The sequence below is a fragment of the Trematomus bernacchii genome, unplaced genomic scaffold, assembly GCF_902827165.1.
Source record: "Trematomus bernacchii unplaced genomic scaffold, fTreBer1.1, whole genome shotgun sequence".
NCBI classification, from domain to species: Eukaryota; Metazoa; Chordata; class Actinopteri; order Perciformes; family Nototheniidae; genus Trematomus; species Trematomus bernacchii.
Genome location: NW_022987966.1, coordinates 877,757 through 896,562, shown reverse-complemented (window position 1 = coordinate 896,562; position 18,806 = coordinate 877,757). Strand labels below are relative to the sequence as shown.

Genomic DNA, 18,806 nt, shown 5'->3' with positions numbered 1-18,806 from the left:
AAATCCTTTATTGTAGGTTGTCCAGGAATGAACAGCGCTAGGCAAGAAAATACAAGGCAAAAAAGAACCAAAACATCAAGAATCTGACAACAACTGAAAGAAAACAAGAACTCAAATACATGTTAGACTAAGGACAAGACACAGGTGGGGAGGTAAGAAAAACACAGGGGCACCAGGTGATCACAATCAAACAATCAAACAGGAAAGTCAAAACAGAAATAACACAGGTGAACAATTTAAAAAATAAAACAGGAAAACACAGGCAGATCGTGACAGATAGTCCTTCTACATCCTTTACTTTACCCCCCTGTGTCCTCTCTCGCTTCCTCTCTGCAGGAGGTGCTGGTGCGCATGGGGGAGGTGGAGCAGCTGTACACGGAGGTGGTGGAGGTGGCGGTGCTCAGACAGCAGTGGCTCCACGACGCCCTCGCCGTCTACCGCATGTTCAGCGAGGTCAATGCCTGCGAGCTGTGGATCGATGAGAAGGAGCAGTGGTTGGACAAGATGGAGATCCCAGAAAGGCTGGAGGACGTGGAGATGGTGGCTCACAGGTGAAGGAGAGGGAGAGGAAAAGGAAGGTTTGATTCCTGTGGCACCAATTGGAAGCTCAGCTGGGTGCCTGTTATTTTAACCCAAGCTGAAACCTCTTAAGACACTGAATTTGTTCTTCGTATCCCACAATGCCGTATGTTGTAGGTTTGAAAGCCTGGACCAAGAGATGAACAGCCTGATGGGAAGGATTCTGGACGTTAACCAGATCGTTCAGCAGCTCCTGGATGGAGGTCATCCGTCCTCCACAGAGGTCAGAGGATGTCAGGACCACCTTAACTCCAGGTACTGAAACCAAACGCATCTCAACTACAACCATTACCACCACCATGTACTGACAACATATCCAATAATCCTTAGCCAGCAGTTTTGCTTTAACATACCTTTCTTTTTACTAAACTGCAAATGTCATGGCTACTTTTTGTAGATAAGAGTCCTAAATGGTAATGTAAGTTTATTTATACAGCTGCTTTTAAAAACAGGGCAAATTAAAATACACAATGCAGAGAAAGATTAAATCAAATGAAGTGGAATTAAATGGAAAATATATGATTATTGTCTCAATTACTTATTGTATTACTCATTTTATCATATCACAGCTACAACTATGTATTAGCCTGATATCAGAGATGATGTATCTATCTTCAGTCGGACATTGCCCCATTTACACCCATTTCCACAAATGAAAATGTGAACAAAGCCCTATGCAGCATTACTAACTAAATGTACTAACCCTTTACAGACAGCAACATGATATGCATTAACAGTTAAATACACAGCCTGTGTCTTTTTACGCTCACGGCCATCAGATCACTAATCACAGAAATCTTTATTTCCCAGTGTTTGCTGCTGCCCAAGTGTTGATTAACAGGACACTGAAACACTTAAGTAAGGAGAGTATGCTGCAGGATCAGTAAAGGAAAGTCTTCCAGAAATGCATTCATATTGTTAATATACTGTACTGGGATTGGGGAGGAGTAGGTGGGAGGAGAGAGAGAAAGAAAAGAGAGATGGCGAGGGAGAGATTTTGTGGGGTTGTGTAATATTCAGGGGAATTCATACTGTTGAAATTATTTTTGTTGATCATTGTTTTCCTGTAATTGTCTTTTGACGAGCGCCTCGTGTCCTGTCACTTGCAGTCTTAAAAGAGGATAAACTCCTACCTATTTCTATCTTACTCTTTAGAGTATAAATTCAGTGCCCGCTATTTTAAATGTTTAATAGGAGCATGAATATCTTCCAAGTGTCTGTTGCTCCGGTCTCTCTCTGCTTGGCCGACACGGTTAGGCCAGGTGGAGCCTGTGATAGGCCGGCTCTCAGTCCCTGACCACAGCTCCGTCTGGCAGCAGGCAGTCGGCCGGCTGTCGGTGAGTCTTGTGACCTCGGCACAGCGCTTCTCTCAGGGCGACCATCTGTGCTGGCTGCCTCCGTCAAGACCAGGCCAAAACAAATACAAATATCAACGCCTCCTCTCATTCATATCTGCTTTATTTGTACAAACTTAACTACATGGGATCTTTTCTGTTCTAATATCAATGATCAGAAACTGGCTTTAACAAATACTTTTAGCAGCAAGAAAAAACACTGTCATGGTGGCTAAAATCAGAGCAACCCACCATTTATGATTGGATAGAAGTTATATGAAATATATATTGTAGCTTGTATAAGTATATATTTTCACTCATATTCCAACAAGATTCAGTCAGTTTCAACCCTCATTTTTTCATTTCCTACCTGATTAAAATTAAATACAAAAATAATAGTTGAGAATGCTGGCACGTAAACTTTTATTACATAAATTACAATTAGCTTTTTATATATATTTTTTTAATTAAAAATGTTAACTGAAAATCACAGACATTTATACTTATCCTTTATTTTATTTATAAATACATAAAACATACTGTATTCTTCTTTATTTATCACTGCTTCCCTGTATACATACTGTACATACACGTGTTATGTGACATATTTATTAAGCACTCTCACACACCCACCCTTCAACAGTCGGCATATATCAGAGTGCTTGTGCAGCTCTGAGGTCAGTGTTACCGAGCTGTTCTCCTGCCTGCTGAGCGCTCTGTCTGCCATTACCTCATTACAGTCACACGGATCAGTGTGTGTGTGTTCATGTGAGCATGTGTGTGTTTCTTAGCTGAATGGGTGTGTAGTGAGACCTGCTGGTCTGGAGCAGAATCAGGAGAACATATTGTGTGAGGATATGGTGAGCAGACATGTCCTGGGCTGAAACCAGAGCGAACACAATCCACTGTCTCACATAATAGTTCATATCGGATGATACCGTGATGTATTGTGCAGGTCCCTCCATTAAGGAGGCTGGCGTTAAATTACAGGCTGTTTTTAACATTATTCAGACTCAGCTCTCTGAACTTAAGCTTCTTTTAAATGTTGATAAAACCAAGGTAATGCTTTTTTCAAAAGCTAAAAGGACACCAGAGCCTGTTTTAGATATTGTTACTGTGCAAGGACAAGTACTTGAAGTGGTTGCCTGTTATAAATACCAAGGTATCTGGCTTGATGATTGTCTTACTTTTAAACTTCAGGTCAATAATCTGCTTAAAAAGCTGAGCGTTAGACTAGGTTTCTTTTTCAGAAACAAGTCCTGTTTCTCGCTTGAGGCCAGGAAAAGGCTCTGTGACCTTTTTACCTGTGCTGGACTATGGTGATCTGGTCTATATGAATGCACCTGCCCATTACCTGAACAAGTTAGATGCCGCCTATCACAGCGCACTGAGATTTGTCACAAATTGTAAAGCACTTACACATCACTGTACCCTGTATGCCAAGGCAGGTTCGCCATCACTTACTGTACGGAGGCTCAGTCATTGGTACACGTTTATTTATAAAGCTTTGTTGGGTAAACTCCCGTATTATATCTGCTCTCTGATAACACAGAGAGTTGCAAGCAGCTATTGTCTGAGATCGCATGAGCTTTTATGTGCGCAGCTCCACTTGCTTGGAACAATCTTCAGCAAGAATTGAAACTGAGCAATCTCATTCCTCTGCATGTTTTTAAAGCTAGGCTAAATGACATGCTCGTTGATACTATGGGTACTTGTAAATGTCTATAACTATGTAAATGTATCCTGTAAATATAATGTATGATGTCCTTTATTGTTTTATGTTTCATGTGGAACCTATATGCTGCAGGTCTCCCTTGAAAAAGAGATCTATGATCTCATTGGGACCAATCTGGTTAAATAAAGGTTTGAAATGAAATGAAATATCAGGTCTTCATAACATTGAGACTTTTACTAATAACTATCCAGCATTGACTGGGTTTGGGTTCAACCCCATTGGCTGTGATATTTTCAGTTGCTGTATTTGCAGCAGTTCTTTTGACCAAGAAAAATGTAGGGCTGGATTATAGCCCAGTAAGCCTACAGTTTAGGATTTATTTTAATTTAGGAACCCTTTATCCGTCCTGCAGCAGGAACATTCACGGCGTCACAGCAGAAAAGGTACAGTGCAGATAAAAGAAAAAGAGTAGACTTACCATATTAAGTAAAAAGTCAATACAAATATAAAATAACAAAAACACAAATATGCACACAAAAAAAACAAGTACCATTATTTAAAAAAAATTGTGATAAAAGTATTGAAGAAGCAGGTAAACCTTTAAAAAAATATAGCCTAAATTGTGTAAAAGTGTATATTGCACATGAGCAGAAGAAAATAAATGTTGCTTTAATTGATCCGAAACTGGCTCCGTATATATGGCATACAAATGTTGTTCGGTGCAGCAGATCATACTGTTCACTGTGATATGTGTTAAATGCCACGGTAAATCCACTCTATTGCACGTCTCTCCATTACACTACCACAGTCACTGTCAGCATGTCTCTCTCCTGTCTGTCTGTCACCAGGTGGAACAGCATTGTGGAGCTGGTGGAACAGAAGAAGGATCAGCTGGACTCCATGCTCCGCCTGCAGAACTACCTGCTGGAGTGTGCCGAGATCAAGTCCCAGATCCAGGACAAGAGGAAAGCCATCAACGCCACCCAGTACATGGGCAGTGACCTGGGGGGGGTCATGGCTCTGCAGAGACGACTCTCCACCATGGAGGGAGCTCTGTCTGTCCTGGAGCCCAAACTACTGCATCTGCAGGTAGGGAATTATGGGAAAATGCATTATTATTCAAGACGTTATTTAAGATATATTTTATTCCATTCTTTTTTTAAATACAAAATAATTATTTACTTTAAAATAAAAATAAAAACTTTTCACTTTTTGTCTTATTAGACAGGATCTTTAACAACAAATCGGTAGCATTACAGTAACTTCAAAATGTACTGAAGTGTGGAGGTTAAGATGCTTAAAAGCAGGTTGTATTATGCAACATAAAAGCCTACAATTCCCATAATGCTGTTTGTGTTTGGTGATGCAGGAAGAGGCGGAGCACATGGCCAACGCCCATCCCATCCGGGCCATGGAGGTTCTGGTGCCGTTTGATGGCATCAGTGTGGAGTGGGAGGAGCTTAAACGCACCCTGCAGGGCTGCGAGGACTCACTGACCGTGGCCAGCAGGCTGCAGAGCTTCATACAGGTACACACACACACACACACACACACACACACACACACACACACACACACACACACACACACACACGCACACTAGGGCTGTACCCGAATATCCGAATATTCGGTCGTTGGCCTACTATTCGGTTTTCAATTTCGTTATTCGGATATTCTTTTTTTTTCTTTTTTTTTAATTTATTAAAATCTCCAATATCAACATAAGAGCTTGTGCCTCTTCGGGGGGTGCCAACACTTAACCATAAACGTTATCGTTTACTTTCTCCGTCTTTATATGTAGATATTACTTTTCTCCGTTAATCTCCGCTCCTTTTCTCCGTCACGTTGTTTCCATAGCAACAACAAATTCCTGTCAACAGCGCTAACTCTCCTTCAAAATAAAAGCATGTCCATACAAAATAGGAAGCCAAGCCAAATTACACTTACAGGGGACCTATCATGCAAAATGCACTTTTGTACGTCTTTTATACATGAATATGTGTCCCCGGTGTTCCAGGGAACTCACCAAGTGTCAGAAAACACAACCCTCTCTATTTTCCTCCATACCCAAATCTCTAAAAAAGGGGCTGCAACGGATCTGATAAAAACGGATCCAGATTTGAACACTGTCCTGACGTCAGGACGGTGGCGCTACGGCTATTGGGCCAACTCCACCAATCAGGAGGAGACAGCCACGGCCATTGCCGTTCGAAAGCGCTGGAGACGCTGTAGTACATATGCCAGGCCAGTAGATGGTGCTGTTCTGCCCTTATCTGCCCTTACACAAACAGAGCTAAAAAATGTCAAATTGAGCAAAATGAGGCATGGCTAAAATGCATGATCTGTTTGGTATTTTGAAAAAAAAAAAGTATAAATATGCCTTATTTAGGTATGGTCCTACACTATATTATTCAAATATAGCATGATAGGTCCACTTTAAGACATGTATACAACTGCAACGAAAGTAACAAACACAATATCCTTTTCAATTTCAAAGAACATCAATTGGGTTAATTACATTAACAAATAACTATAAAACAACAATACTGTAGAATAACAAAATGAATGCTTTGAATAAACCGAAATACACGTGTTGAAGCGCGCGCCCCCTCCCCCCGCGGGCGCACGCCGAATATTCGCTGCTGATTACTACCGAATATCCGGAGCCCGAAAAATGGTATTTGGGACAGCCCTACCACACACACACCCACACAGACACACACACACCCACACAGACACACACACACACACACACACACACACAACACACACACAACACACACACACACACAACACACACACACACACACACAACACATACACATACACACACACACACACACACACACACACACACACACACACACACATACACATACACACACACACACACACACACACACCCACACAGACACACACACACACACACACACATACACATACACACACACACACACACACACACCCACACAGACACACACACACCCACACAGACACACACACACAGACACACACACACACACACAACACACACACAACACACACACACACACACAACACACACACACACACACACACACACACACATACACATACACACACACACACACACACACACACACACACACACACACACACACACACACACACACACACCAGGAAAAGATGGGTTGGACCCAAATGCAGGAGAGTAGGGCAACAAGAACTTTGGACGTAACGATTTTCATTTAACAGATATCCAGGAAAGGCAAACAGAACTTCACGATAAATGTCATACAAGAATCCGACTACGAATAAACAAAAAACTTAAATTGCAAGCCGAACAAATGAAGGGACGAAGTGCAGGTGTATAGAAGGTCAGATGTTTGCATTGCTGGTGGGAAACTAATAAGGCCAGGACAGACAGGAGGGAAAACACACAAGGTAGGAAGTAAAAAGACAAAGACAGTGTTTTTTTAAAAATAAAACAGGAAATACATTAACCATAATCATAACACGCTTATTATTCTGGTTAAAGACTCGCGTCGTTAACACCAGTTGACATGAACGGGGAATCTTTAAACTGCTCTCATGATTTTCCTTTAATTCAACTTGCAAGATAGAAGAAACATTTATACACAGAAAACCCTAAACATGGTGTTCAAGTCCAGATTAATTTACAGAAAAGTGCACTGTCCCTGTCAAATAAATAAACAAAGTATTTTAAACGATTTGTCAGCCTGTAAAACTTCTGTACCGTAAAAAACAAAGGACTTTGCTAAATGTTCATCTTGTTCCTCTCTCAGGACCTGGACTCGTTCCTCACCTGGTTGGTTCAGACGCAGACAGCCGCCGCCTCAGACCAGCTGCCCAACAACCTGGAGGAGGCCGAGAAACTCATCAACAAACACGCTGCACTTAAGGAGGAAATCGGAAGGTGGGTAACTGAGGACAAATAAAGGCTTATTGATGTTTTTAGTATCATCTTATCTCCCTTCAAGGTCTTCAAGTTATTCCGAGAATAACGTAATGTGTTGCTGACAGATATGAAGAGGACTACGAGCGGCTGCAGGCCATGAACGAGCTGCTGGAGTCCGATGAGGCCCCCCTCCCCCAGGCCGCCCTGCAGCAGTGGCTCCAGAAGCTCGATGTGGGCTGGAACAAACTGCTGGAGATGTGGGAGAGCAGGAGGGAAGTTCTGGTGCAGGCTCACATTTTCCATCTGTTCCTGCGAGATGTCAAACAGGCCGAGTCCTTCCTCAACAACCAGGTGAGACAGAGAGCCTGAGCGGGTGCACAGAGTTTCAGGAACGCCGTAATGGAATTTCCTTGAATTTGGCACAAACATTTGCTTTGACTCAAGATCAACTGGTTGGAATTGGTCTCCTCACAAAAGGCTTAAGCTCACAAGGCACTACTGTGTGGGTAAATAAGCATTTCCCAATCAGAGAATCAGTGGTTTGATGTTGAAGTTTCCTTGGGCAAGATACTTAACCCAAAATGACTCCTGTAGGCATGTCGAGTATTTAAATTGTCATAATAATAACTTGTAATGTAATATGTTTCTGGTCATAGCTAAATAATTCAAATGCTAATTATGACAATTTCACACAAGTGTCTAACCTGTTACGCACCGCCCCCCCGGTACTGGGCGGATAAACGCGTCATTTGCAGGAAACAACGTCTAAGGAATCTTAATATTTAATAAACTATGAATGTTTTATATCCATGTAACGGGAAGAAACTCAGCTAACTGATCTTTTAAATTTTTTTTTTCAAAAAAAACCCACAATGCTAACACTCAGCCTCTGAATTAGCCACGAGCGAAAAAATGCTAACCTATCACTGCACCTAAACTCACTCATAACTCCCTTATTACTTATCCTAGATGCACAGCCAACCCATCGATTAGCATCGCCTGGAGACACAGAATCTGGGGGTGCCCACCTCAACACTCAGTGATAAACATTTGCGACGCTATAAACGAAAACGTACATCAAAACTTGGTCAAAACTGGTCTTCAATGGCATTAAAACGATAAAAAACGATGCTGCAGTTAATCCATAGGTTAATCCAATGTGTCTGTGTCCTCTTTGAAATGATTTCTGATAATCCATAAGCAATAAAACTGCTTTTTCGTTTCCAGATGTCAGAGCGAGAGATCGCTTCACTCTGGTGCAAACCTGCATGCGCGAAGCCCCCACCGTTTGTTTTCACAACAAGTGTGTGTGGGGGACTCCCCCTTCGATTCTATTGGCTCTAACGGTCAGAAAGAGGTGTCAACCATCAAAATCGACCAAGGGGGGCCAGAGATATGAAAAAAAAAACATTTTCACCCAAATCACCTCAGAGGTGGAGTGGTTTTGGCTAAACCTCTCTAAAAAGGTCAAATGTCACTTGTTTTGCATCAATCTTGATACAGGGCACTTATTATATATTGTACTTTGGATTCCTAAAGCTTTTAGTCTACTAACCCATCATCCAAGGGTAGTTTTCACTATAAGTAAAAAAGAATTTTTGGACGGACACTATAATTTACAGTTTTTTACTATGTTCAATCTGAATTTTCTTTAAAATAAAAAACATCTATATTGATTCTGACTTTTCTACATCCAACTCACAGGTTTATCATTACTTTGAGAAAAAAGATTATTAATTTAACCCTTTTAGAAGGGAAGATATGGTCATTTGTTCTGGGAATGTCATTTTCGAGCCTGAGACCTGAAAAACAGGCTCAGAGCTTAACAGGCTAATGGGATAAAACGATGATCCAGACATGGATGTAAACTACAACTTGAAAAGTTGGACAAGGCATGACAAGGCAATATTTCTAGTTCCGTTTGCATCTTATTCTTTTTCTGATGATGGCAGACAAGAACGCACAATGTAATGACACATGATCAATAGAGGAAATGAGCATGCATGTTCAAAAGTGCTGTGAATTAGATTTCATTTTTTTAATTTACATGCAAACATTTATTATAGTAAATCAAGGATAAAGTCTTGCATGTAACACTTTTACACAGTTGTCTATATTGACCTTCCTCAAAGCCCTTAAATACGGTGAGATGCTGTGAGAGGTTCACAAGTCTTTATAAGGATAAAATGGCTCTGCTTTTGTCCTTCAGACGTTCACGTGATAATGATGGAGAGTATTCTGGGTTCACTTTGATCACATCACGCTGAACAGGACAAATGTTGCTGTCTGACTGCAGCAGAGTGGACTGGGCGTGGTCGCTACGCCTGCCAAAGTCACAGAGACGAAGGAAGAGAGGGAGAGTTTGTGTGTGTGTGTGTGTGTGTGTGTGTGTGTGTGTGTGTGTGTGTGTGTGTGTGTGTGTGTGTGTGTGTGTGTGTGTGTGTGTGTGTGTGTGTGTGTGTGTGTGTGTGTGTGTGTGTGTGTGTGTGTGTGTGTGTGTGTGTGTGTGTGTGTGTGTGTGTGTGTGTGTGTGTGTGTGTGTGTGTGTGTGTGTGTGTGTGTGTGTGTGTAGCAGGGTCCAGCTCTCCTTATCAGCCCAGGGGTTGATTTAGAGCTGCATTTGTTCTTCAATAAGAATCAAAGACATTGCAGGCCGTACTTCTCTGTCTGCCTTGCCCTGTTGTTTCTGCCTTATCCCATTCATTGTGTCCAGTAACCATACAACTTCATGATAAAAAGGCTTTGTCGAAGTAGCTATGTTTCAAACTTCCTCGGATTAGCAATTGATTTAACAAAATTCAACAACTTTATTTTTGGAAAAAGTGCTGCTGCCTTCATATAAAAGGGCAAATTAAGAAAAATATTGTATAGACTTATTAACTTACTGTTAAGTCTATTAAATGACAGTAAAGATGACACAAATTCACAATTTCCTAATGTCTTCAAATGATTGGATTTGTTTCACGAACGTAAGCAAACCTAAAGATATTCAAACAATACTGTGTGTTGAATAGTAATATCAAGAGTTGCCCATCGGATTTTTTCATTGTCGGCTAAAGTAGACATGCAGTTTTAGAAATAAGCCAATATCAGCCAAAGAAATGCCCTCATTTATTCTTTCCTTCTGATATATTTATATTCATCGTAGACTCTTTACTTTTATTTGATGTTATGACTTCACTGAGTTCCAGAACCAAGCAGTTACCTAACTGTTCCCATCTTGCCTTGCAGGAGTCGGCCCTGGCTCACGTGGAGCTGCCCACCACCGTGGAAACAGTGGAAGCGGCCATAAAGAAACACAAGGACTTCACCACCACCATGGAGCTGAACCTGCACAGGATCAAAGCTGTGATCGAAGCCGGGGAGAGTCTGATCAGCCAGAACAACATCTACTCTGATCGTATTAAGGAGCGCATCGACACCCTCGCCAGCAGGTACCTCCTCAGACATAAACAACGATAACACTTTAAATTACTTTTATGAAAGCCTGGACTCATTTGAGGCTAAAGCTCTGATCAGAAAACAATATCAGCCAGTGTTCAGCAGTTTTATTTATATAATAGTGTTGTAAATCCCCCTGCCTATTTTGGTCTTGTGGGAGGCGGGGCTTAGCCTCCAACTACCAGGCCACACCTGATCCCACTTAAAGGGCCCATGTCATGGCCATTTCCACTGATCATAATTCCATTGTTGAGGTCTACTAGAATAGATTTATATTGTGCATTTTTCCAAACTCACATTGGTTTCTCATACAGCATCTCAGTAAACTACGTGTATTCACTGAATTTCACTCTCTGCCTTTAACGGCTCGTTGGAGCTCCAATAGCTCCAGCCCCCACCCTCCCTGTGAGCACAGTGTGCTCTGATTGGTCGGGACGTTGTGAATCGCGCTGAGCTCCATGGAGGTGTTGCTTCCTTGTTTAGGATACATAGCGAAACACAGCGAAACTCATCCTGAGCACACACAAAGTCACAGCCGAAGTAAAAACAATAAGTGTGGCTTGATATTGAGTAAGAAAAAGGTTGATAAACGCTGTGAGAATGGGTCTGCAGAGAGAATTTCACCGCGATCCCAACTGTCTGTTATCAGCTTGCAGCCAGGGAGGAGAAATCAGCTGAGCTGCCTGCTCCCTGCACACAGATGTGTGTGTGAGGAAGTCCGTGGATTGGTCAATTTGGACCAATCAGCGGGGCTACGTAACGGCTCCGCGGACGTAACGTAACGGCTCCACGGATTGGTCCATTTCGTTCCGGGTACGGCTTGACATCATGCCGTACCCGGAACGAAATGGAAGAATCAAATGGACAATGACGTATCTCCAACGAGGCGTTTTGGGGAGGTATTTTCTGTGTTAGAGTTTTACTCGCTACAGGGTGTACTTTGAGGGTTTTGACTCTGCACACCGTTTACATGCATAAAAACCTTCATAACACACAAGGGGACGGGTAATAACCGGAAAAGCATGACATGGGACCTTTAAGGCCTGAAATCAGCCCTGCTCAGTCTCTCTACCATGTCTGTAGCAGCAAGCTGATCCCCATGTGCTCTTCACCAGTCGACTGTTGATGTATTCTATGACCTTAAAATCATCATCATCCTCATCACCTGTGAAGGAAATAAATGATTAAACCGCTCTCATCGTGGGTTTTGAAGAGTTTACGTGTCTGAAAAACGATGGTTGTTAACAAGTGGCTAAATAGGACTACAGAAGTTGTGGAGGACGTTGTACGTCATTACGCCGAACACGTAAACACTCCCACTAAGTTTGTTAGCCCCTGTTCTGCTTGAAAGCAAGTACCTGCCTCCTTTAAACTATTAAAACAAACGCTTCAACTTGTACAACTTAGAATCTGTATGTTTGAATATGGATCTTAAGTTGGCGTGACGTTGAAGTCGTGCGACCCTGATGTACTCGGCTGTAGTTCCTTTATAGCATAACGTTAGCATTTTGCTTCTGGCGATTAGATTTATGATTATAAAATTATAAAAGTAGAGTAGACATGTGGATATTATCCGGCTGAACAAAACGTGCATTTATCAAACAGATTTGTTTTGCACAGACCTTATTTCGAGCTATTTTCCAAAATCCTATGGAGAAATCCCATTGCTTTTTTGTCGAGGGAACCCATGCGCAGCTTACTTCCGGGTAAATACGTCATACCTGCACCACTCTATAGCAGGGTTACTCAAATACAAATCTTAAAGGTCCAAAACATTTTTTTCAATAAGACAAAGGTCCGTTTATTACGGTCATTCAAACTTTTAAACAATTGCAACAAGATTCTTAACACAAGGTTGCAAAAACAAAAATAATCTGTATGCAGCAGTTTTCATTGTTATTGTGTCTGTGCTTGATCCCTCAGAGTCGCAGTGTAAGCTGCACAGTTATGAATAAAGACAGCTGCACCCTCTTTCATTCAGCATTCCCATTATTGCTTTGGAAATGTCTTGCCCCCTTGTGTGTCCACTGAGGTTCGTCAGGCCCAACACATCTTCAACAAACTCCCCCTTTGTCTCATCATAAAAACTCACAAACACCAGCAACTGAGCATTGTCAGTGGTGTCAGTGGACTCATCCACAGCTAAGGAAATGCACTGTGCATTTTGTATTCCATCACAAAGCTGATTAATCAAATCACCAGCCAGTATTTATGTTCTTCTGGTTGCTGTGGAATCTGAGAGGGGGATTTGCTTGATTTGACCTGTTATTTCCTCTTTTTGTTTGCCTTCAAACATGGTCTCCATCACTTCCGTCATGCATTCTTTTATACTGCAGTTATTATCCAGTGGAAAGTCCTTACCTACTGGCCTAGTTAAATCAAAGTGGTTACTTTCTGTTGGCTGGGCAGTGTAGTTTTACACACCGTCTTATTTGACTTTCTCAGGACTTAAAACTGTTTTTTGGGGGCAGACCCCCACAAAGAAAAAAAAATATTTACACACGTAAGGTCATCATCTTAACAGTGTTGTATGCTCATCCGTGAGCAGAGCATCAAGTTGACATGTCTATTACAGCTGAATGCGGCGATTACCATTTTGTTCAGCAAAACGCCTCACACACTTATTAAGATCAACAGCTTTAGTGTGTTTTGATTCAATGCTGAGTACAGCCAAACTTGACAGTCTCTTCTCTGTCATTGTAGACCGCAAATACCTCATTCCTTCAGTACTTGGGTCAATCATATTTCCACGCTCGCGCCAGGGCCGGGGGAGGGGTTACAAGACGTGCATCTTGTGCTGCATTCACTTGCACTCGGACATTAGAGACTTTCTCTCATAAATGTCAGATGAGCCACAACTTTTCTTTCAAAACAAAGCTGCCAACTGGGGTGGCAGCTGGGGTGGCAGCTGGGGTGCCACCCCGGTAGGTGAAACTAGGCTACTAGCTACAGTACAGATGCAACTAGATGAGCTGTTAACTCTCGCTCTGCCTTTTTTTTTTTTAAACTCTCGCTCAGGTTGAAAGAGACGACACACGCATTTTTCCCACCCGCATTCCGCTAAGACCCACCCTACTGTGCCTCTGAATCGCAGACTGTTGGTGGGGGAAAAAACCGCTGACGGGATGCTGAATGTGATTGGACCAATGCGTTGACAGACACACACAGACAGTGGAACAGTCGGAGATGCAAAGCGCTGTTTGATGAGCTCGACGCTCGTGAGCTGTCAACAGGAGGGCGGGGGAGCCTCGCTGCGGGGAAGCAGTGTGTGGACCTGTCAGCACAACTTACATTAGGGATGCTCCGATCGCCGATCCGATCGAGTGGGCGGGTCCTATGGGGATCTTCCATTTAAAGGAAACCTATCATGCTATATTTAAATGATATATTGTAGGGCCATACCTATATAAGGTATATTTATACGTTTCTGTTTTCGAAATACCAAACAGATCATGCATTTTAGCCATGCCTCATTTGTCAGAAGAGGGGGGAGAAAAAGAGATCTCCGTCCTCCGTGTTATTATAGGCCTATCGAGTCGTTATTCATTTGTTTTAAAGCTCAATAAATAACAAATAAGACCTTTGACCGGCACTTTTCTAATTTTGTCCGGAAGATTTAAACTTTAACGGACATCTTGACCGGCGAAAGAAACTGAAACTGAACCTCTGCCGCACGGTCCCCTCGTTCCTTGGAAGAGGCGGAGAGGTGGGTGTTTGTCATCTGCTGGTGGACTAACCGGAGAGAATTACAGTGCTTGCCTCGACGGGGAGGGATTGCATTGAATTAAAGCAGCAGAAGGAGCAAACGCTTGCCTCGGGGAGGGAGAAAGAAAGCCACAGCGGAGAATAAACAGAAGGGTAACCATGGTAACCAAGTCTTCTTCGCTGCTTTTGTGGCAGATTACAGCGCCACTTACAGGCCTGGCATATGTACTAGAGCGTCTCCAGCGCTTTCGAACGGCAATGGCCGTGGCTGTCTCCTCCTGATTGGTGGAGTTGGCCCAATAGCCGTAGCGCCACCGTCCTGACGTCAGGACAGTGTTCAAATCTGGATCAGTTTTTATCAGATCCGTTGCAGCCCCTTTTTTAGAGATTTGGGTATGGAGGAAAATAGAGAGGGTTGTGTTTTCTGACACTTGGTGAGTTCCCTGGAACACCGGGGACACATATTCATGTATAAAAGACGTACAAAAGTGCATTTTGCATGATAGGTCCCCTTTAACCTGTTACGCACCGCCCCCCCGGTACCGGGCGGATAAACGCGTCATTTGCAGGAAACAACGTCTAAGGAATCTTAATATTTAATAAACTATGAATGTTTTATATCCATGTAACGGGAAGAAACTCAGCTAACTGATCTTTTAAAAAAAAAAATCAAAAAAAAACCCCACAATGCTAGCACTCAGCCTCTGAATTAGCCACGTGCGAAAAAATGTAACCTAAAACTGCACCTAAACTCACTCATAACTCCCTTATTACTTATCCTAGATGCACAGCCAACCCCTCGATTAGCATCTCCTGGAGACACAGAATCTGTGTAAAAAACCTCAACACTCAGTGATAAACATTTGCGACGCTATAAATGAAAGCGTACATCAGAACATGTGGAGCTAGGTAGCTAGAAACGCTAACATGGCTTACCTTGGTCAAAACTGGTCTTCAATGGCATTAAAACGATAAAAAAACGATGCTGCAGTTAATCCATAGGTTAATCCAATGTGTCTGTGTCCTCTTTGAAATGATTTCTGATAATCCATAAGCAATAAAACTGCTTTTTCGTTTCCAAATGTCAGAGCTAGAGATAGGTCCACTCTGAGGCAAAATTACATGCGCGAAGCCCCCACCTCTTCTCTTCACAACGTGTGTGTGTGGGGGACTCCCCATTCGATTCTATTGGCTCTAACGGTCAGAAAGAGGTGTCAATCATCCAAATCGACCAAGGGGGGCCAGAGATATGGAAAAAAAACCATTTTCATCCAAATCACCTCAGAGGTGGAGTGGTTTTGGCTAAACCTCTCTAAAAAGGTCAAATGTCACTTGTTTTGCATCAATCTTGATACAGGGTACTTATTATATGTTGTACTTTGGATTCCTAAAGCTTTTAGTCTACTAACCCATCATCCAAGGGTAGTTTTCACTATAAGTAAAAAATTATTTTTGGACGGACACTATAATTTACAGTTTTTTACTATGTAAAATCTGAATTTTCTTTAAAATAAAAAACATCTATATTGATTCTGACACTTCTACATCCAACTCACAGATGTAACCTTGCTTTGATAAAAGAAATTATTCATATAACCCTTTTAGAAGTTAAGTTGTAGTCATTTGTTTTGGTCATTTTCGAGCCTGAAACATGAAAAACAGGCTTGGTGCTTAACAGGTTAAAGAAATGTTTAAAACTCAGTTAATGGGGCTCATTCACTGGCGCTTCCACAAACAACAACCAACATAATTGTTACATTCAAATGAAGTAGCCTACATTATTCAAGTTTACATTAACTTTGGATAATAACACGGGAGAAATGAGCTGAAGCGCTCTCTTTTCCTCTCTCCCCCTCTCTCTCTCTCCTGACAGCCTGTCAGTATCTCCTGCAGCTCACTGATCCAGTAATGAGTGACAGTGAAGAATACATATATTTATAACTAGTTCCAGAGGTAGATCAAATAGCTAAGTGTGTTAGGTCTAACTCTTGTGTGTTTTGCTCCGCTCACCGGTCCGTCACAGCGGGTGGAGCTGCAGGATTTCTGCTTCACACACGTTGCACCGCTATTTTATTGTCATTTTCGGACACCTTAAAATACTGCCAGACTGGTGAAGCCATTTTGGCGAGCTTGTTTTGCCGCACACAGAGAAAAGTGTCATGTATTTTACGTCTCGCGATCGGCATTTTTAGAGAGCACCGATCGATCGGCAGAGAGTGAGTATCGGCCGATATCGATCGCCACGCAAAAACTGCGGCATTTTTACAGCTCCTTATGGGTACTGCAATTGCCAAAGTGCTTTGTTTTGAACGTTCATCAGTATTATAATCAAAAAGAGAAATATGAATGTTAGTTTTTACTGAAATGATCAAATAAAGTCAACATTTCACAGTCTTTACTGAGCTGTGTGGGGTTTGTTCAACTTTTAAAAGATGTTTGAATGGTGATATACACAGTGATAGATGTTAAGGACTAACGTTTATAATGAATACATTTGTATTGATTTTAAGATCTTTTCATACAATCATACGTATTGGGATCATTTGTATTAATGTGGACCGGAGGGAGAGGGTGACGAGCATAAGTTTCACTTTCCTTTTTTATTTCAATTCCAACTTTGGTCATGAAGAATATGTTTCTCTGTTGTCCCCGTTCATAAAGCATAAAACAACAGCATCAGAGCACGGTGCAGAGTCTCTAGATGAGTTTACAGTAGTCCCTCGTTCTTATTAAACATTCATGTTGTAGTCCGCTGTATAGAAAACTGTAGTTTCCATAGTTTCCCCACAGCAGCAGACGCACATTTATGACCTCCGCTGGCGCATCATAAACACGTCGGATAGTGAACGTGCAGTCGGATTCTCTAAAGTACCGCAGTCTCTTCTCCTAAATCCTTTTGAATTCTCCTATCCACTATCCCTTAACCCCGTGACGTTTCACTCAGAGGTCAAGGAATAGACGATAGGGTTAGAACTTAGGAGCTGATTTTTGGACTATTCGACCGCAACCCAGGGCTGCGTTGCGTGCATGGCTTCCTTCTGCAGGTAACGGGGAGATGCGCTCTGGCGGCGGTCTCGTTCAGGATCCGAAAATAAAATGTAAATATTTTGCACACTTATTCCACTTATTCCTAGTGTGCCACTGGTTACGGTGCCGCGTGCCACCATGCCAGGGGTTGCTGACCCCTGGTGTAGAGCAAAGGGTTATCTTGCTTTGTGTATCTTGTTTTCATGATGTATGAAAATGAGCAGAAAATGTATTGTTTTCTGTTTTTGTTTCTACATTTATGTGATAAACAGAAAATACAGATAGACTTTAAGAAGTCAACAGCTGAAAAGAACACATACAATATGTTTTCCTAATTACATTTTTGCTATTCATTTTAAGATGCAATTCTACCAAACCTTTCAGGTCGCTTGCATTCAACAGCTGATGCTAGTTTTGGCTATTTTCAATGTGAGAACCAACCGCAGCCCCACTCACTATCTAACTGTAAATTGAGCAGATTGTAAAGCACAAAGAAGTGAGCATCTGTCAGGACACAAAGAATAATAGCAGCTAAAGAATTAGAAGTAGAGGGAAGTACAATTGAAACAAAGCAGAGAAAAACAGAGCTGAGTCTGTTCAGTCCACAGCTCACACCTGACCATGAAATCTGTGTGATGGCTGAGGTGGTGGGGTGTGTGTGTGCGTGTTGGGTGGGGGTTGGGGCTTCTGTGTATGCATGTGTCAAACAATAGCAATGCAAAGAACCATATGTTTTTTGGGATTTAATTTACATGAATTAACTCGAGCACGGTGCAACATAATTATTTAAAAGTGTTACGTTGTGGTGCTGTAATAAATCACTTCACAGTTATTACGTCAATTAAGGGGATTTTTTTATACAGGTACAAATGATAACTGATGTTGTTTGCTTTTACCTACTAAAACAATTATTAGGCTACCATCAGCAAGCTTTTAAAACGCTTACATGTTAGGAATATTCACTAGGGAAAGGAGGTGTAAAGATGAACAAAGATAGATATTGTGACTTATAACTAAATGTTCTGTCCCTCTCTCTTTCAGGGGAAACCAGAACAGAGAGCAGGCCCAGCAGTGGCTGGAGAAGATGAACGACCAGTGGGAGCTGCAGAGGTTTCTGCAGGACTGTCTGGAGGTAGGAGGCCAGCAT

The 18,806-nt window shown here is 42.0% G+C and overlaps 1 protein-coding gene across 1 annotated transcript in view; it reads left to right on the top strand.

Moving 5' to 3' along the window:
* The window catches only part of LOC117471106 (spectrin beta chain, non-erythrocytic 4-like), a 138,430-nt gene that overhangs the window by 38,646 nt on the left and 80,978 nt on the right, over nucleotides 1-18,806 (top strand). Inside the window, exons 17-24 of the mRNA XM_034115907.1 lie at nucleotides 337-551; nucleotides 697-834; nucleotides 4,437-4,677; nucleotides 4,958-5,116; nucleotides 7,374-7,504; nucleotides 7,612-7,837; nucleotides 10,718-10,920; nucleotides 18,701-18,791. Coding sequence (XP_033971798.1) covers nucleotides 337-551; nucleotides 697-834; nucleotides 4,437-4,677; nucleotides 4,958-5,116; nucleotides 7,374-7,504; nucleotides 7,612-7,837; nucleotides 10,718-10,920; nucleotides 18,701-18,791 — 1,404 coding nt within the window. The remainder of the gene's footprint in view (nucleotides 1-336; nucleotides 552-696; nucleotides 835-4,436; nucleotides 4,678-4,957; nucleotides 5,117-7,373; nucleotides 7,505-7,611; nucleotides 7,838-10,717; nucleotides 10,921-18,700; nucleotides 18,792-18,806) is intronic.